Source organism: Myotis myotis, unplaced genomic scaffold (assembly GCF_014108235.1).
Source record: "Myotis myotis isolate mMyoMyo1 unplaced genomic scaffold, mMyoMyo1.p scaffold_m19_p_20, whole genome shotgun sequence".
NCBI lineage: Eukaryota > Metazoa > Chordata > Mammalia > Chiroptera > Vespertilionidae > Myotis > Myotis myotis.
This window is the reverse complement of record NW_023416325.1, coordinates 3,446,729-3,467,142: the sequence shown is the minus strand read 5'-3', so window position 1 is coordinate 3,467,142 and position 20,414 is coordinate 3,446,729. Positions and strand designations below refer to the sequence as shown.

Here is a 20,414-nt window from a genome sequence, read left to right as displayed (position 1 = left end):
GCAAGGTAGAGCTAGGAATTGGCGTAAGGGAGTGTTGATCAAGGCAGGCTTCCCTGAGGAGGTGACCTTGGGCTGAGCCCTGAGGGATGAGCAGGATCCTGGAGATCCTGATAAGACACTTGGTCCTAAGAACATGGGTATGCGACGTCCGTGGGGAGATGGAGGTGGGGGTGGTGTGTGAGGGAAGGGGAATCTCTAAGGCCAGTGGTGATCCTGACCCTTTCCTCTTTCCAATTCCAGGGCTAAAGATGACGGGTGTGGAGTGTGTGGAGGGGATGGCCTCAGGCCTGTACCAAGAGCTTTTTGCTGCCGTGGTCTCACTCATCAACAGGTAACTGCAGCCATTCCTTGGCACAAAGCCAGCCTCTTTGCAGGTACACAATGAGCCCCAGCCTGGACAGATAAGCAGAGTAGGGGATTTGGGGGCTGGTGAGTGGATTTTCTTAGTCACTCAGTGTCAGGTTGAAATGCCACCTCAGCCACCCACTGGCTGTGTGATGTTGGCAAATCAGTGCGCCTCTCTGATTTCTCCTTCTGCACATGCAAAAGAGCTCTATCCCCAGGGTCACTGTGAGGATTCAGAGAAATAAGGAAATTAAGTAACTCTTCCTAATCAAGATCCTAAACACCAACAGTAAAAGCTAATGATTCTGGGGTATCTACTAAGGGCCAGGGCCTGCATTAATTGTTTAATCCAACTTCTCTGTATCATTTGATATTCACATCAGCCCATTGTACAGATGAGATGACTGTATTCCCCCTTGTACCTTCAGCTTTCTTCGAATAACCCACCAGAGTGCCCCTATCCATTTATTTTTCTAAAATTTCCTGCTGGGAAGGGGGAAGCTCCAGGGGATAATTTCCAAGTGGGCCAGGATGTGTGCCTGCAAGGCTGCAGGTGTCGTAGCCTCTGTTTCCTATTGCGATGAGCCAGCTCAGAGCCCGCCCTTGGAAATCTTTAAGCAGTTCCGGTGGTGCGGGCCCAGAACCCAGGCAAGTGCCTCCCTCTTCTGTGAAAGGAGGTGTAATTGGGCTTCTGACATCCTGTTAAGGGCCTGAGGCTGGTGCGTAGCAACAGCGCAGCTGGGGTCCTCCATTGTCACCAGGACACAGAATCCACTCCCTCTCCCGCTCCTGGAATAATTACCACTTGAGACCAGTATAGAAGCCAAGGGGGTTGTGCTCGCTTAGAGCAAGGAGTACTGGGGGCAGAAAATGAACTGCCGACCAAGGAAGCTGCCTCAGCCCATGGAGGGCAGTTGCTTCATGGTTTGTTCTGGGGCTACGTCCATTAAATAGGTGCATCGATGGGTGCGTTGGTGGTAACAGTACCCACAGCCACCATTTATCAGCCCCTGGCAGTTGTTTCACTCTTCAAGTGTTAACTGACAGTCTCACGCATCACTATGCAGTGACGGATCTCACTGGCCCATCTTACAGATGGAACATCTCGGCAAGTAACAGGGAGGAGCTGAGGTTCAAAGTAAGGGTCCTTCGAAGTGGAGCTGGTCGTGCTGATGATAAGAGCAGATGCAATAGTGTTCACCAGGCACTTCCCTGCACTGACCTTGTGTTCACAGCTCTCATCTCCAAGCCTCCGACAGCTCTCTGAGTTCAGCTCCACCTTCTCTCTTCCATGGCTGGCTCAGAGAGGTTGGGCAACTTTTCCAAGACACACAGCCCCTCATTTGCAGAGCGAGGGTTGGAGCCCACATGGGACCATCTCCCAAGTCTTTTAGCTCCTGCATTTTTATGCAAATAATCCCTCCTCTGTCCATTGTGATAGATTGGTCAAGAGGATCCACGGCGGTGATGGCTTGAAGGAACTTTATAAACAGAGGCACTGAACAAAATTCTTTTTCTACTGCGATGTGTTACTAAGAAAGAAAAGGAGGCTCTAGTCCTAACTTATAGCAGTTTGCCAGGGGACCTGAAGCAAGTCCTCCCTCCCCTCTGGGCCTGGTGGGGAGGACATTCCCTGAAGGCCTGAGGTATCCGCGGGAGGCACTTGCCAAACATGAACTCCTTTGATTCCTACCACAGTCCTTGGGATCATCCTACCGTCATTTCAACAGTTGGGGAAATCCATGCTCAGAGAGGTTAAGTAACTTACCCCAGGTCACACAGCCTGTAAGTGGTGAGCCTGGCTTTGAAAGTAGAGCCTTTGGATCTGCAAAACCACGCAGCACACTGCCTCAGTTTCTCCATCTTTGTGACGGCATTGGCGGCTTGGATCACCGGGGCTCTCAGATGCCATGTCATCTTGGGACCTTTCCCCTCTCTCCCCAGATCTTTCTCCTCCCGTCACCTCTCCATGGCCTCCATCATGGTGGTGGACTCTCCGGGCTTTCAAAACCCCCGGCACCAGGGCAAGGACCGGGCCGCCACCTTCGAGGAGCTGTGCCACAACTACACCCACGAGCGCTTGCAGCTGCTTTTCTACCAGCGGACCTTCGCCTCCATGCTGGAGCGCTACCAGGAGGTATGGCAGGCGGAGGGGGCCTTCACCAGGGTGCAGTGGACGGTGTGAGCCCTGGTCCTCCGTAGCCTTTGATTGCATCCTGTTTGGCTCATCGCTGAACAAAAAACCCTAACTCCAGGCCTGGCTCCCAGGCCTCTGCCACGCCCCCTTCTCCCTTGTTCCCAGCCTCCATCCATGGCCCCCTGTCCCTTCAGTCCAGAGACACCAAGGAACGTGGGGTTCCCCAGGCCTTGCTCCCACAGCTGCCCCTTCTTTGAGATGAACGTTCCTCTTTGCCACCTCACCGAAGCTAAATCCTCCCCTGACGTTGAGCTTGCATCTTCCCCGATGTGGAAAGCCCTTTTCAGTGTTGCTGGGTTAAAGTGGGTGTGCTCTTCGGATCCTAGTGTGGCAACATCCTAGAGTGGCAGATGCCAGTCCCCTTCTAGGAGGCACCTAGAGAGACTCTGGGTGTGAACCGGGAAATGCGTGCAGGCTTGTTCCTGCCAGCCCTTTTCTCACTAGAAAACAAAGTTTATATTGAGATACAACAGCTACACGAGAAAAGCACATAAGTCAGAAGTGAGCTGCTCAGTGGATTGCTCCGAACGAGCATACTCACGCACCTACCACCCAGGTGGGCAGTGGAGCATTGCCAGCACCTGGAGGTCTGCTCCCTCCTTCCTCCCCGAAGGAGACCCCTTTACTCCAGCAAATGCTAAGGGCAAAATATTAGAAATGCCCATATATATTTTTTTTCAATAGGTAATGGGTTTTTCAAATTACCTCCATTTCTTTGGTTGGAGCCCGCAGAGCAAGAAACAAAAGCATCAACATGGATAAATCTCAAAGAAAAGACATTGATGAGACCTGGGGTCTGAACTCGGTCCTTCATGGGCTGTGTGGCCTTAGGAAAGTCACTCACCCTCTCTGATCCTCGATTTTTTTCACATGTAAAATAGAAATAATACTTTTGTATCAGTTACCATTTGCCATGGTAACCCGACCTAATAAACTCCCTGAAAACACATTGGCTTTAAAAATAACCTTTCTTTATTGCTTACAAGTCTCTGGGTTGCCTGAGCAGCTCTTCTGGTCTTGGGGGTGAGGAAAGTCCTTACTTCTCTTGCCTCTTCCAGCAGTTTTCTATCCCATTCGTTCGACTCATGGATGGAACTGACCTTGAATTTCTGTGACTTTCCAGGAAGGCCTTCCCGTGCAGTTTGACCTCCCAGAGCCATCCCCGGGGACCACGGTGGCCATTGTGGATCAGCATCCCTCCCAGGTAACATGGGGCCCAGCAAACCAGGGCTCTCGGACACCACGAGGCCTTTCAGTGGAAATACTTACAGATTTGATCATTTAAGCTACGAGTTGTGAATGCTCTCTGCACCTGGCAGGGTGCTTGGCACCTAGTAGGTGTCCTGCAGGTGGAATTTCTCCTGCCCTTTGATAGCACAGACTACCCTTTCCCTCCTTCCTGTATCCATTCAGGCAGGGTGGGCTCCCAGGCTTCTCCTGGCTCACAGTGGGCTGCACCGTCCCCTCAAAGCCCCCTTGTTCGTGAGCCCTGCCAGCCATTCACCTGCTTATGCAGCTTGTTGGCACCTCTCTGGCTGGTTCCATCTCCCTGTCATATTCCCACCCTGGAAGGGGCAGTCCTGGAGGAACGACCACGGCAGTGAGGAGAGAAGGGTCATGGTGTCCCCAGATGCCGGGGCGGTGCCTGGGAACAGCTGCCTTCCGAGGATGTGCTGGCTGTCGCTTTTGACCCCAACAGAGAAGGGCAAGGTGAAGGGCAGGAGGCCTGGGGCCCATTTCTGGTTCTGCCCATGTCTCTCCATGTGGCCTGGACATGTCCCTTCTCTAGGGGCCTCTGAGGAGTGTGGGTCAGTGTTTCCGAGTTAGGGAAGCCTGCTGTCCTGATGTGCCGGGGACCCTGCTGGCTTTAGCACTGAAATCCTCACGTCCTGGGAGGCCCCACAGTCCCTGTCCCTGTCATCAGGGCCACCGTATGTATCACATTTCCTCCTTAACCACTCAGCGTGGTTATTGGTTATGTCAGCTCATCACGGGCCCTCAGATAAGCCCCTCAATGCCCCCGCCCTCTGTTTCCCACGTGCAGAATTATAAGCATTGCCCGGGTGGTCTCAAGCTCGGGGCTAGATTTAAAATTCCGTGTCTGTGCTATTGAACCAGGTTCACCATCTCCTTGGAAACATTATTTGGGCACTTCTCCTCCCGCCTCAGGATTTTAGTTTTAAAAAATCTAAAGACTTCTAGGAGGAAGCGATGAGGATGGATTAAATCCTTTCATGTTGGACTGTGCACACATACATATAGCCGCATGTGTATCTAGAAATGTGTCATTTACACGGCGCTTTCCTGTGTGAATTCCTCACACAGCCCTCTGCGGAAGGTACCGCCAGCCTCCACTTTACATTAGAGGAAATGAGGCTCAGAGAGGTGCAGCGAGTTGCCCAAAATCACAGGAAATGAGATTAGAGGTGCGTTGTTAGTGTTGTGGTTTTGGGGTGAGTGGTAATGAATGGAAGCATGGGTCCGGGCCATATGTTTGAGTAACGATGCCTGGGGTTCAGCCCCCCTGACTCCTGAAGGGGGAAGAGAAGCCCAGGACTGGCATCTGTTGGGGATCAGGGCTCCTCAGTGTATCACGGATCTCGCGCCAGGTCCGCCTACCACCTGGAGGAGGTGCTGCGGATGCCAAGGGCCTTTTCTGGGTACTGGACGAGGAGGTCCGGGTGGAGGGCTCCAGTGACAGTGTGGTGCTGGAGCGTCTCTGTGCAGCCTTCGAGAAGAAAGGAGCTGGTGCTGAAGGTAAGGGAGTGAGGGAGCTTGGGAGCTGGAATCTGTCCTTGTCAGCAGCAGAAAAAGCCCTGATAAGGCCTGCACAGGGCAGGGTCTGAGGTGCCTGTTTATGCTTTCATTCATTCATGTGCTCATTCATTTGTGTATCCAGCGAATGTATTGAGCAGCTACTGTGTGCTGGATACTGTGCTATATTGTGGTGAACCGGCCTCATGCGGCTCAATTCCTCTTGAGGTCACCAAGGGAATGAGGGTTGGCTGAGAAAGTGGTCAAGGACTCAGCCCTAGGACATTCCAATGTCAAGGGGCCGGGGATAAGGTGAGTGATCGGCAAAGGAGACTGAGGAAGAGTGGCTAGGAAGGCAGGAGGGAAGCCAGGAGAATGTGAACGAACCAAATCAAAGCTGCTAAGAGGTCAAGTGAGGTGTGGCTGAGGGCTGGCCACTGGCTAGGCCACATGGAGGCCATTGGCTACTGAGACAAGAGTAATTTCAATGACATGTTTGGGGTGCATGTCTGATGGGAGTGGTTTGTGAGAAATTGGGGAAAGGGTTGGAGAAAGAAATAAGGCAGCGCTCAGAGCCGCCATCCTCTGGGTTCAGGCTGCGGGAGCCTCTACCCCAAGGGGACCAGCCGAGGCCCCTGTCCAGACATTCATGCAGCATCTCACTCTCACATCAGGGCATGATTTTTTTGTTTTGCTAATCCTCACCGGAGGATATTTTTCCATTGCTTCTTCAGAGAGAGTGGAAGAAGGGAGGTGAGTGGGAGAGAAAAGAGAGAGAGAGAGAGAGAGAGAGCGAGAGAGAAACATCAGTGTGAGAGACACATTGACCAGTCACCTCCTGCACGATCCCTGACCAGGGATGGGGTGCAAACCCACAACCCAGGTATATGCCCTTGACCAGGAATCGAACACACAACCTACATATGTGTGAGGGTCGATGCTCTAACCATTGAGCACACCTGCCAGGGCCAGGACAAGATTTGTAAGCAGCATCTGATGGCTGCAGCACTCTGAGAAACGTATTTCTGTTGTTTAGGCCACTCAGCGTTGGTACTTCGTTATGGCAGCCACAGGAAAGTAAGACAGTTCATGCATGTGTTATTAATAGTAATCTATTTGTCTTTATAGCAACACAGCCATGAAATACAATTACATAGAATTATACAATTTATAAAATATCTAAATATATATGGTTTATATATATATAATTACATATATGCCCTCACCGGGAATCGAACTGTCACCTCCTGGTTCATAGGTGGATGCTCCACAACTCAACCACACGGGCCGGGCAGGCATGGGGCTTTTGGGGTGTGGCGGTGGAGGAGGAGCCACACCCAGATGCAGAACAGCCAGGAGGCAGAGCTGTTCAGAGCTCCCCAGGCTTCTGTCCACAGAGACCTGGGTTGGATCCCGCTCCCTGACTTCACTGTAATGTGTGTGGCTTCTGGGAAGTCGCCTCCCAGGGGACTGGAGTGAGGGCAGATGAGCTCATGTGGGCCAAGAAGCGTTTGTACATCCTTCCCCTGCAGCTCGCTGTCCAGAAAGCCCTGCCGCAGAGCCCTCCCCGACGCTGCCTGAGCTGTCCCCTCCCAGCCACGCTGTCCCATCACAGCTCCCTGGTCACTTCCCTCAGGGCCCTTTCCAGGACTGTGGACGCTGTTATCTGTGTACTTGCTCCTCATGGCCCTCGGACATCCCGGGAGCCCCCAGGGTGCAGGACGCAGGCCTGTGTGTTCTCTGCTGACTCCCTGGTGCCTGCACCAAGGCAGGGCCTCCGAAGAATCTGCCATTTGCCCTTCCCCTCTCCTCTCTCGCTCTGTTCCAATCACACTGCTCTCTCAGCTGCCCCTTAAACATCCCCACCTCAGGGTCCTGTGCCGGCTGTCTCTTCTGCCGGGAACATTCTTCCGTCACACATCAGTATGCATCTCTCCCTCACCTTCGGGTCGTAGGGACCTGCCTGACCACCTTGTGTAAAATAATGACCCCCACCTGCCTGTGCTCATCTCCCTTCCCCTCTGCTCCATGGCAACCATCACCAGGGGCATCAGGCAGCACTGGGCTGGCCGCCTCTGTAGTCACAGCACCCAGAGCGCTGGCACAGTGAGGACAGTGACTCCTGGTACCGGATAGATGAAGGTGCGGAAACCCAATGGTCCTGAAGCAGATGAAACGATTCCTCAGATGGAATGCTTTCTGCATCTTGACTTTTGAACAAAAGAGACAGAAAGTAGGGCCAGAAGAAGAAAGTGTCCTGTAGGGCGTGACTGGGACAGGAGGGGGTTTGCCTAATCTGTGGGCCCCTCTTCTTTTCCTGTGAGGCCCCAGATGCCCATCCCAGATGCCCCGGCAGGATGCCCTCGTTCCCAGGGGAGAGACTGTTACTCCTTTATCTCAGACTGACTGAGAGACAGTGACTCAGACATTTTGTTTTAAAAAAACAACAGTCTTTGCCTCTAGGGCTTTCTGATTGGCTGAGTGAGCGAGAGCAGTCAATCAAGCAGGACACGCGGGGTCTGGCTAACCTGCCTCGCTGTCTGCTATTTCTCGCTGCAGGTGTGTTTGCAGGGGGCTGGGCAACCCTCATGGCTCAGAGATTTACGTGGCACAGCCGCTGTCATGCAGTCATGAGTAGTGGAGTCGGGATTTGAACTCAGGTCTTCTCCAACTCCAAGCCCATTTGTTTCTCCCACTCAGACCCTCCCAACGAAGTGTCTGCCAGCATCTCCCAAGAGTAGGCTGTGCCTTTATTTGGATGATGGTATTCAAGATACAAATATTTTCAACATTTTAAATAATTATGTATTTATTTTCATGACTATTAAAAAATAAATATCGTTTGCCCTCCAAACCTGCAACATAATGTTCCTTTATAAATGGGTTTATCTGTAAAAATTCGAGTCGAGTTAAGGAAAACATTAATAACAGCCCAGGTGATTCATGGGCCTGGTAAAAAATCATGCAGGTTGTATGCACTAATGATGCTTGGGATATTCTAGATTCAGGACTATAAGGAGGAATAAAATCCATGTGGGAAATAATGCGGACAAATGCACAGAGCAGGGGAAATGTGGTCCCCAGAACGGTCAGCTCTAGCTGCCTAGAGACAAATTAAAATGCAACGAGTGTGTTCTTGGTGACGCCAAGTGACCGCAGTGCCCCCCCTGGGCCCCCACACTCATGCGCTGTCTGCTTTCAGGGACCTCTGCCCTTCGACCCTGTGAGCAGCCCCTCCAGTGTGAGATCGCCCACCAGCGGGGACAGGACCCCGTGCGCTATGACCTCACGGGCTGGCTCCACAGGGCCAAGCCCAACCTCTCAGCCCTGGACGCCCCCCAGGTCCTGCAGCACTCGAAAAGGTGAGTCCGGCCAGGGCCAGGGCCAGGTCAGGGCCACTGGAGGCGCTGCAGCTCATCCCCCCCTCACCCCACCCCCCTGCAGGGCTGTGCAGTCACAACAACCCAGCAGGTGAGGGCTGCTCCCTGACGTCTCTAAGGACAGGGCTGTAATTCAAATCAGAGCAGTGCAATGTCTCCCCAGGGCCAGGGAGCCCAGCCGAGGAGAAGAGCCGGCCTCCGGGCAGGTGGAACAAATGTCCAAGGCTGTGACTTCTTATTTCGGCTCTTTGCCTTTCATTAAGTATCTGAGAGATGATGTGACTGGAACAGCTTTTATAGACATCCTAGAACGAGGGGGTTGTAAAACCGAAGTGATAATGTTTTGTAGCATTAAAAAAAAACTCACTGCATTCCCTGGCTGCTATTTTCCAAGTGCTGGCCGAGGGCTGGCAGCAATCGCCACCTTTGGTTCAGAGAGTTACTGGAAGTGCGTGCATGCGTGTGTGTGTGTGTGTGTGTGTGTGTGTGTGTGTGTGTGTAAGAGTGTGTGTGTGCTTTCTCCACCATAAAATCAGGGTTTGTTGGACAAGACCACAAGATTTGGTAGATGTTGCACAGCTTTGAAGTCAGGCAGATACTCAAATTCTGCTTTTGCCTTTTCCAAGCTGCATGACCTGGGCCTCAGTTTCATAATCTGAGAAGTGGGTGTGATGCCAAGCTGCCATGTCTGATGGAAGGTTTTAATGACATGACTGATGGCTTATTAGGTAGCCTGGCTCCTAGCAGGCCCTCAACCCACGTCTCACTGTGGCCATGGGAATTCCCTTCCTGCTCCAGGATCCTGTGGCTCAGGCTGGGTGAGGGGTGTGGGCTTCGGAAAGGGTGAGGCAGACCTCTGTGGGCCAGATGGCCTGGTGAGCAAGGAACCTTCTGGAGGAAGGAACAGCGTGTGCGAAGTCGTGCTCACGGGAGTGAAAGAGCGGGCAGATTGGGAGTAAATCCCATTGGGAGGTCTTGTGCGCTCGCGAGCCAAGCATTGGTGATTTCTGAGAGCAAACAGTGCTTTTCCTCCGCGTGATCTGCAGCCAAGAGCGCCAGATGCGCCAGGACGGCTTGCTTGGCATTCTGATTCCCGGGCGCCACCCAGTCTCTCTGGGGAGGGCCCTGGGACGTGCTTAGCTGACAAGCTTCTCAGGAGGTTCTTGGACACTCACGTTTTGGTCAGGCACTTCTGCCTTATATATCAGAAGCTGAGGCCCAGAGAGGACACGTGACTCACAGAGTAACCTGAAGGCCAAAGGTGAAGTCTCCCAACCCCACGGATGGGACAGTCCCTTTATAGGGACCAGGACTAAGGGCATGGCTTCCTCTCCCTATACCAGGGGGTAGTGCTCACATGCCCCAGGGCCCTGCCCTCTCTTCTTGGGGCTCCTGCTTCCAGGGGGCTCCCTGGCCCCTCCCTAGCTTTTTATTTCAATGCGTCTTCCAGCCATTGTTGGTCTTTGTGCTCGGTCAGGCATTTAACCACTTTAAGCATCTTTGGGCATTTGAGACTTATTTACTCAACAGTTTGCACAGTGGAGTCAGGCATGGAGGGCAATGGATAACAGGGCTGGGCGTGTCCTGGGTGTGCAGGGAGCGGTAGGAGGTGCCTCGCGCTTCTATTGGAGGGCGGGGCAGGTGGGACCTGAGAGGCAGGGGGCTTCTCTGAGGCCCAGTCTCATCCCAGGGCGCAGCAGGGTCTGCCCAGCCTTCTTAATCCTCTTCTGCCCACTGAAGCAGGCGGGCCAGCTCAGGCTTTCTGGAGCAGAGCCTCCAGGGGCCCTGGCCCTGGCCCTGGCCCTGGCCCTGACCCACCAATCTCAGAACCTGGACCTTGCAGGAGCGCCCAGGGAAGGCACTACCTGCCCCTCGGATCAGGCCGGGCTTTTCATTGACTGGTCCACATACTGACCACTCAGCCTGTGAGTCCTTCATTGTTGTGTGAAACAGAGAGTAACTACTTACTCTGTGCTGGGCCTGTTCTGGGGTCCCAGAGATGCTTCTGCTCTCCGAGAAGGTGCAGGCTTAGGATCCCCGCAGGCATGGAAGCAGCACGGATACCCAGCAAAGGAGAGAGGCTCTAACTGAGGAGAGGGGCCTGAGGAAGGAGCTGGCGTTGGTCATGAGACAAAGGCTCACCTGGCCGAGAAGGACAGTGACCAGCAGGTGTGATTCACGGGGCGGGTTCAGGAAGCAGGTCAGCAGGAAGCAAAGTGGACCCATCTCCCCTGAGAGCCCTAAAAGCCCTCTCTCCCCCTTGGACCTGCCAGGGAGGAGCTGAGGAGCCTGTTCCAGGCCCGGGCCAAGCTGCCGCCCGTGTGCCGCGCAGTGGCTGGCCTGGAGGGCACCTCCCAGCAGGCCCTGCAGAGGAGCTGCGCCGTGAGGAGGACCTTCGCCAGCAGCTTTGCCGCGGTGAAGAGGCGAGCCCCCTGCTCCCAGATCAAGCTGCAGATGGTGAGTGGGTGCCCTGTCCCCACGGCCACGCGTCCCTCCCCTCCTCCAGGACGGGTCACCTACCTGTAGCACCTCTAACCTCCCAGTGAGGCTGGAGGGCAGGCATGGCCCTGAGTGCCACAGAGGAGGACACTGGCACTCAGGGCGGCAAGGAAACTCGGCCACAGTCACACTCCTGGGGGGTGATGGTCCCAGTCTGAGGTCAAAGCCTCGGCTACTTGGTGTTGACTTGAGTGGCTTCAGGCAGTTTGCAGGAGCCACTCTGTCCTTCTGACCATGCCAGGCCCGCCTGCCTTCCTCCCTCCCCAGGGCCCACATGTTCACCACCAGTCTCTCCCTGGGAGAAGCAGCAGGCTGCAGCACTGGCTGTAACTGTTACCTAGAAACGTTCATCCAGTAGCAAATGAGGAAATTTGATTGGTCAGTCGTTATGCTGAGCCCAGAGGGTGGGGGCACGGGAAGGGTAAGTTTTGAAAAAAACCTCATAGCATCTTATACTGAAAAAGCCCACAGATCAGGCCCTGGGTTCTAGTCTACCTCTTCGGCTGGGCCACTCCCTTGCCCTCTCCATGCCTCAGTTTCTCCATCTGTTACAACAGGGCTATTCTGAAGGCCCCCTGGTCTTCATGAGTACGGAGCAGGCCATACGTAGGACGTCCTTGGTGTGGGACAGAGGGCCCCAGGAGATGCTCAGGCGAGGATGAGTGTTTGCTGGGGGGTGTCCTGACCCCTGTCTGTCTCACCCTGGACAGCTGGCCCTGACCCCTCTCCTCCGGTTCTAGGACGCGTTGTCCAGCATGATCCGAAGGTCTCAGTTACACTTCATGCACTGCCTGGTGCCGAGCCTCACGGTGGAGAGCAGGGGAGGGCAGGGCGCTCCGACCCCGCCGCAGCCTGATGGGGACAAGCCCGGAGCAGGCGGGCCCCTGCCCTTGGACATCCCCGCACTGAGGGTCCAGCTTTCGGGCTCCTACATCCTGGAGGCGCTGCGTCTGCACAGGGCAGGTAAGAGCCACCGGGGAGTGAGTACCTTGTCTCTGACACCTGGGACATGCCCGCCGACCAGGGGCACCCCAGGACAAGAGCGTCAACGATGTGCCAGAAGCTCTCTGTTGACTCTTCCCAGGAGTCCTGTGGGGGGGAGGCTGTGAGCACCCCCATTTTACAGATGAGGAAACGGAAGCTCAGGGAGGTCAAAAGACGTGCTCAAGGTCACACAGCTGGGACATGGCAGAGCCTGGATTTGGATCTAGGTCTCTTTAAATCCAAAGCCCTTTTTATTTCTTGAAATAGTTGTGTGCTCCTGGAAGGCTAGGGCTGTGTCTTACTCATCTTCCTTCCAACAACAAACGTGTTAGGAGCTTCTACTTTGGGATCGAGAGTTGAGTTCCCCCAATGAGGGATGCTTTGGTTAAGATGCTCAGCCTGGTTTGGGAGATCAGTGTGGAAACCAGTGATGATAATGCAATGTGGCAAGGGCACGTGTCACACAGGGATGCAGGCGGTACCTGGATGCCTGGAGGAGGAAGCTCTGGGCTCTCATTGGCGAGATTGGGGAGACCTCCTAGAGGAGGGAGCATCTTAGTTGGGTCTAGAAACAAAATGAGCAGCTCACCCTGGGGCCTGGGGTGTCGGGGAGGGGTGAGGGAACCTTGGGCAGAGGGATCTGCATATGCAAAGGCAGGGAGGCACTGCCCAGCCTGGGATTTCAGGAAAGGGATTTCAAAACGAACGAGGGACTTGTGAGGGGGGCAGGTCCAGCGGGGAAGGCTGTGAACTGGTCTCTGGAAGTTGGGTTCTCCCAGGTCCAGCTGAGGCAGTGATGGGTGGTGGGGGGTAAGAGGGTGTAGTCAGAGGAGTGAAGTCTTCAGGCCTGTGTTTTAGAAAGTGGGCACGCACCCAAAATTCCCACCACCGGCTCATCTCAGGAGCTGAGCCTGATCTGAATCCTTCCCTTTCTTTTCTGCCTCTCAGACCCCAGAGGCCAGAACATGAGGCCCCTCTCTGCCCTTTAGGAATGCCTTAGGTGCAGGAAGCCTCTCTGCAGAAGGTGGGGTAGCTGGGGCTGGTGGGGAGCCCAGGTGGACCCCCGTTTGTTTAATGTCTCTGTGGTCACTGACACCCCAGCTTGTGGCCGCTGCCCCCACCTGTTCCCAGTGTGTTAATAATGGAACCCTGGGCCCGAGGCATTTGATGGAGAAGCTGGGAGCAGCAGGAAGCAGAGATGAGGCCCTCACTCCCCTGAGCGTCTCATTGATCCCTCCAGCCTGCACAATCGGGCGGAGGGAGACAGATAATGTCTCGGGAGGAGCGAGAGCGAGATGGTCACAGCCACAGCGGCGACCGATCGATTCTGCCTGGCTGGCTGGCAGAGAGCGCTGGGCCTCTGCAGGCGCCCTGGACTGCCCGTTAGAGCCCCTGTGTGCACGCTCGGGTCAGCGGTCCCCTTCCCCAGGCCGCATGTCCTCACTGCAGTGTCTGTCCTCTGCGTTCTCGGCATCGCCCAACTCCGTCAGGATGAGTTTTCCAACCAAGTGGAGGGCGGATGCCTTGTGGTAGACATTTCCAGTGTCTGCCTCCCAGACCTGGTTCATTTCCCATTTTTTCTTTCTGCTCTAAATTGTTTCTGTCTTTCTCACACCATACAGGAAATATTTACATGCATCTCTAGCAACATACGTGTATAAAATATTTATGGTTTTGAATTCATGCAAGTATAACATGTACATACAGCTACAGATGCACACATAGGCCTGCTGTTTGTTGAGTACCTATGATGCGCCAGACACTGCCGTCACACATGGTAACTGGCATCAGTCTCACAGAGTACAGCGGCTGGCGTATAGAAAATGCTCATTAAACATTACGTGTCTTACGTCCTGGTGGGCACAGCTCAGACTCTGGAGGGCGTGGGCCTGGGCTTGACTGTGGCTGACACCGGCAGGTCCCGAGATGTGCCTCCTGTGTCTTTCACCTGTAATAGTTCGGATCTCAGCTGTGGAGGGTCTGAGGAGTGAATAAGGTAATAGCACTTAGCCGATGTGGGAAGGCACTCGATGCACGTTAGCCTCTGTTACTGTAATCATCACCAGATTTAATCATAGGGGCCTGTGAAAATAGATGTGATTCTCATCTGACAGGTGAGGAAATTGACGCTCAGAGAGATGGGGCCATTTGTCTCCAGTCAGAGGGCTAATGAGGGCAGAAATGGGATGTGAACCCAGATCATCTGACCCAAAGGGCAGGCTTGAAACCTCCCAGTTTCCCCCCACCCCATCTCTGTTCAGTCAGCATCCTTTGAACCTGACTGGAGACTTTCCTCCTCTCCCTCCTCCTCCTCCTCCTCCTCCTCCTCCTCCTCCTCCTCCTCCTCCTTCTCCTCCAGGAAGTCTCCTGGGATTTGCCACCTGCAGGCACTATCACTCTTCCTCATGGTTTATGCATTTGGCTTACTGTAGAGCAAAGTCTCAAAAGTAGTGAGATTTCATCAGACTTCCTCCCATCAGGCTACTTGAGAGTGGTTTTGTTTGTTTGTTTTAGTGGTGTTTTTTTGTTTGTTTTTAGTTTTTAGGACATGGTTCTACCATGTCCCTGATATCCAAACCTTAAGGTTTGGGGTTAGAGTTCAAGTTCCTTTGGGACCCAGTCCCTGCTCACCTTTGACCCATCATTGTCTACTCTCCACTGGATTAGTTATTGTCATTGTTTGGATTTGAACCCCAGCTGGGAGAGTTACCATCCGTGTGGCTTTGTGCAAGTGACTTAATTCTCTGGGCCTCAGTTTCTACATGTGTAAAACAGATACAGTAATGCAGGCCCAGAGTGTCTGTCACACAGGGGAGTTGCTATCCTCGTGTCTTGCACACGGAGGTGCTCAGTAAATGCTGGCTGTTGCTGACTATGGAACAACGTTCGGTTTCCCTGCTCCACCTCTCTCTGCCTAGACGTCCCTTCCACACCAAATCCTCTGACAAACTCTTATGGCTCCTCCAAAGTCCAGCTCTCATGCTACCTTCCTGGGAGCCTCCAGAGCCCCTCCCGTGTCCACGCAGAAGGGTGCGTGCAGCTGTGTGCATCCTACATGTTAGATTCACAGGAACTCTTAGGTGCTATCCCATTCGGCATTTCCTCGTGGCTGATAATAGGTATTAGACAAAAAGAGAAAAAGATTTTCCATGGTTGAGCAGGTTTGGAAAAACCTCTGGGTGAAGCAAAGCTAACCCGGCATCTTCCATGCAGAGGTTCTCCGAGCCTCTGACAGCGATGCTGACTCAAATGAGGACGTCCCAAGAGGCGGATGCGAGCCCAGCCTTTTCAAACTTGCAGTGGAGCGTTATAGAGGGTTTCTGTTCTGCAGAGACATTCAGAAAATGCGGACTGAACCCGATCTCTGAAGTTAGCAAATGGGGAAACTGAGGCCCCCTAACGAGTCCACATAGCACATTAGGAGCAGGGCCCTGGGCTGGGTTTCTCACCTATATACCGGTTCGTCTCCTGCCCGCTCCCCGCTCCCCCAGGTTATGCTGACCACATTGGGCTCACGCAGTTCCGCCGGCGATTCCAGGTGCTGGACCCCCTGCTCACGAAGAAGCTCATGTTGGCCACTGAGGGAGTCGATGAGAGGAAGGTATGTGGAGATGGGTGCCGGGGTGGTGGAGGCCCTGGGTGCTTCTGTTCCGTAGGGGAAGAGAAGGGGCTATCTCGACCAACTGGGATCTGAGAGCCGAGCCTTGGAGGCAAAGATGAGGGTGGTGTGAGGTGTGGCCCAGACCCCTAGACTGCACCCCCCACCATGCCCCTTAGGACACTACCCGTCCCAGTGATTCAGAATCACTTCTGAAACCCTGTGTGAGGAAATACAGGCAAAGAATTAGCCAGGAGGAGAGCATGTCCCAGCTAAAAGGGTCTCCAGCAAGATGAAAAGCCATCTTTCCTGAGGGAGTTCTCTTACGCCAGCACCCTGAGATGGTCTACGAAAAGGGGGCCTCGCTGTGATAAAACTTTGGGAAGCATTTCACGCTAGAGCCCCATCTTATAGAATTATAGTGAACCGTGCGCCTCAGGGCCTTTGCACCAGCTGCTTCCTCTGCCTGGAGCACTCTTTCCGCTGTCTTTGCATGGCCAGTGTCAGCTTGCTGTTCCGATCCTGGCTCAGCTGTTACTCTCCATCACATCACCTTGTTTTAATGTTTGTACAGCACTTCTCCTTAGTCAAAGTTAATAGGTCCCACTGTGTGTTTTCTGGCTCATAGCAAGCGTCCCATCAATTCTCTGTTGAACGAAGGAATGAGTGAATGAATACACATACCTGACCCCTATTTCTGCCCCTGTGTCTCCTTTCTCCAGTGCTACTGTGAACTCCTAGGGCTGGAACCTCAGCTTCACCCCTAGTGCCACACCCCAATAATTTTCTATTGAGAGTGGCCACCAGCTGACTGATGACCACAGAGCTCTTTAGAATTTGCAAAATCCCATCGCATCCTTGCAACAGCCCTGCAGTATAGGAGCGAGATGGCCCTTTTACAGATGAAGAGACGAATTGACTCCCCTGGGGCCACACAGCCAGGCATTCGTGGGTTTTGTCCTTGAACCCAAGTTTCTTGGTTCCAGTGAGGCCAGTGGAGACAGCATGGGCTCCAGAATCACACAGACCTGCACTTGAGTCTCAGCTGGGGCTGTGTGAGCATAAGCAAGTTCCTTCCTGTTTCTGCCTCAGTTTTCTTCACCTGTAAATGGGGTACAACAACAATGCCTACCTCAGTGGGAGTTTGAGGACTATATGGACTAGAATAGTTGAAGTGCTTGACACAGCCTGCTGCGTGCTAAGGCCTCGATTTGTATGAGCTCCTATTATCAGCATCATCAGCATCTTTCAAGGCCAGAGAGATGGCAACCAAGCCACACGGACTGTATTTTTACAGCCATATTGAACCTTCACCTCCAGGTGGATGTGCCCACGTGCACTTGGGATCATCAGTCAGTGCGTCACTGGGCTGGAGGAGTAAACACTCACAATCGTTAGGTCCTCTCCTGGCTCTTCTCAGCAGGTGGGCCCAGGGCACAGGCCACCTCCTGGAGACAGGGCAGTGCCTTCCGTGTGGCCTTCCCAACTCACCGTGGGGAGGGGACATCAGTCCCAGCTCATGCAGTGCAGGGCTGTTCCCTCTCTGGGCAGCTGCCCATTTTGGAAGCCACTAACCACTGTATATCCGTCTTCATTTGGGGTTCTCTGTCCTAGGTCCCCCCAACTTGATCTCTGTTCAGGGCATTTGGAATGGAGCCATTGAAAGGTCTTGGGCTCCTCTGCAGTTGAAAACAGACACGGATGTGCAGTGTGGGGTGTCTTGTGCACTGGCTGTGGGTGTAGCATATGGAAGAGTTTCTATTCCGAACGACTCAGCAGTTCCCTGTCGTAGCCAAACCGAAACCACCTCCACGCACACGCTGGAGGCCTGGGAAAATGGAAAATTACAAGTGGAATGGACTTGGTGGGAAGTTTTTCCTCTTCTTATTCTTTTTTCATTTGCTCACAAATCTCATTTGCGGCAGCATCGAATTTTTGGTAGCAACGAAAGGAAACTGCATCCTGCCTCTTATGAGGAAGCTGATAAATATTCATTTCCCAGGCAACGTGATAGGCCATGAATTATGCATGAACATGTGCTCGGGTGGGCAAACTGTCAGCCTGTGTGTGTAAAGCAGTGAAGACCTCAGGATTGGAGAAGACAAGTTTGACAGCTAGAAAAGGTCAATATTGTTGTTGGGCACTAGAGGGAAGCAGAGGGAATGCGCTGTCGGGTATACAGTGGGCCTTGGTGAGGTCCCCTGTGTGCCTGATGTGGGCGCCTAACCATTGGTGTTTCACACCAAGACTGTTTCCCAGTGAAGTGCTCTCATGTGGTGGTTACCCACTGCTTGCCTTGTGTTCCTGAAACAAAGCACGTGCCTTTTACCACACGCGCACGGTCTCACCACAGTGTTTCTGGCACCGAGTGAAAAGGTTACATATCCTTGACCTGAAACCATCCTCAAAAGATAAATGGGGATTATCCCCATTTCACAGCAGAGGCAGCTGAGGCCATCACCACCCAGCCAGGCGGTGGCATCTCATTGCGGTTTCAGTTTGCATTTCCCTGGCGATCAGTGGTGTTGAACATTTTTCACGCTTGAATGGGAGCTCTCTGAGGACCAGCAGCGTCTGGTGAAGTTCTCTACAGGATGTGCCGTTCCTGATGTTAATTTAAAATTATCATAAACTTCGTTCAGCTTTAGCCAAGTACCTACTTTGCAGCAGGCCCTGGACTAGGTGCCACAGATACAGGGATGAACAGAACACAGCCTCACTGGGGGAGAAATACTTAAGCCATTTCCACAGAGGGATGGCTTTAGGATGCCCCAGGGAGCACCCCTAAAACATTATTTATTTTTTTAAATATATTTTATTGATTTTTTCCAGAGAAGAAGGGAGAGGGATAGAGAGTTAGAAACATCGATGAGAGAGATCGATCAGCTGCCTCCTGCACGCCCCCCACTGGGGATGTGCCCGCAACCAGGGTACATGCCCTTGACCGGAATCGAACCCGGGACCCTTGAGTCCGCAGGCCGACGCTCTATCCACTGAGCCAAACCGGTTCGGCCCCTAAAACTTTAGATGTTTTCAGTAGGGGCGAGAGTGGGGCACCAGGGAGGACACCTCCGAGCAGGCGATGATTGAGTGGAGCCTGGCGGGGTCATTTGGAGGCGTCAGGAGTGCACACATTGGGCACTGCTTGTGCAGAGACCCGAAGCGGTGGTGTCGCGTGGCTAGCTTAGTGTAGCTTCAGCATAAATGAGGCCAAGTGTCAAGAAAAGGGGCTGACGATGTTGGCAGGGGCCAGGCCATGGGCCATTGTTAGCAGGGCTAGAGAGCATGGGCTTTCTCAGGGGGCAGCTCCTTGTTCCATTCTGGCTGGTCATTGTCCATTGCTTGCCCCAGTCAGGGTGACAGTCTTATGCTGGCTGTGCCATTGACCTTCTCCACTTGTTTGCAGCCAAGATCACTAGTGTTTCTGCCAGTGATCCTGGGCGAGCGGTTTTCTTCTGCTTTACTCCATATAAAGTGCTCCTTTCTGCCAACGACGCTGCTAGATTCCACAGCCTGCCCCCCCTCGCAGGATGACTGCACACAGAGTGTGGTGGGGAGTGGAAGAGCCCCATCTAGATTGTCCCAAACCCCCAGGGTTCCTACCTGAGGGTTAACAGGTTTTCCTTGAATGAATGCTTCTCCATGTGTTGTATCCCCTGGCTCAATGTCCAGGGTGTTGAACTGGTTGTTTTCAAAGACAGTATCCACTTTTTACCATTGCTTTTTGAGGGGAGAAGATTTATCTCCTTCCTCCATCATTCTGGAAGTCTCACTCCTGCATGCTACTTTTGTGACCTTGTGAAGCCACCACTGCATCCTTGTGGGGCAGGCATAATCACCCCCTATTTTGGAATATGAGGATCAGAGAGGAGGGGTGGCTTGCTCAGGGCCGCACAGCCCAGTACACGGTGGCCTGGCCTAGAGCCCACGGTCAGAGGGCAGAGGAAAAGCTCAAGAGTCGGATTCCCTGGGGTGGCCTCTCCCCCATCACTTCTTGTCATGTGACCTTTGACCAGTCATTTCATTGCCCTGGGTCTCACTTTCTTTCTCTCTAAAACGGGCGTACGTAGTACCTGTGGCAGAAGTTTGAAAATAAATGTGTTATGTGTCAGGTGCTAGGAGCAGGGGTCACGCTAAAAAACACCGGAGAAAACTGCCAGAATGGCCACATTTTTCTCAGCATCCACGCCGAGAGGAATCAGCTGCAGTGATCTGGGCGATTCAGATGGCTTGGCCGATATTCCAGAAAGATGCCGGACAACAAAGACATCTCTTATGTAAACCTGGATCATTGCCCCGGATTCCAGCAGCCGGCTGGTGGCTAATGATTCCGTTAATGTACAACCAAATGAAGTCACTGATATTTCACCCAACAAGTGACAGTTTCTAAGAGTGATATTAATGATGATGATAATAATAGTAATTAAGTACAAAGTCACTTACAAAGTCATGTTACACATTCTCAATTACTCATCCCAACCCTGGAACAGCCCGGGCAGGGGACAATATCACCCTTTTGGAGGGGAGGAAAATGAGGGTCAGAAGTGTAGGTCCATACCCGTCGCCACTCACTCACTCCACCATCGGCACCTGCACTTTCTTCTCGGGAAAGTGAGGTCAACAGGACAGAATGTGTTTGTTAGCCCTAAGACTCTTG

General features: G+C 53.2%; 1 protein-coding gene across 2 annotated transcripts in view; it reads left to right on the top strand.

Moving 5' to 3' along the window:
• MYO18B (myosin XVIIIB) overlaps window positions 1-20,414 on the top strand; it is a 173,058-nt gene that overhangs the window by 45,150 nt on the left and 107,494 nt on the right. For both annotated transcript variants that reach the window (XM_036354082.1, XM_036354081.1), the window contains exons 14-21: window positions 241-331; window positions 2,290-2,482; window positions 3,666-3,746; window positions 5,152-5,299; window positions 8,499-8,658; window positions 10,950-11,133; window positions 11,916-12,138; window positions 15,651-15,760. In XM_036354082.1, the coding sequence (XP_036209975.1) occupies window positions 241-331; window positions 2,290-2,482; window positions 3,666-3,746; window positions 5,152-5,299; window positions 8,499-8,658; window positions 10,950-11,133; window positions 11,916-12,138; window positions 15,651-15,760 (1,190 nt within the window). The remainder of the gene's footprint in view (window positions 1-240; window positions 332-2,289; window positions 2,483-3,665; window positions 3,747-5,151; window positions 5,300-8,498; window positions 8,659-10,949; window positions 11,134-11,915; window positions 12,139-15,650; window positions 15,761-20,414) is intronic.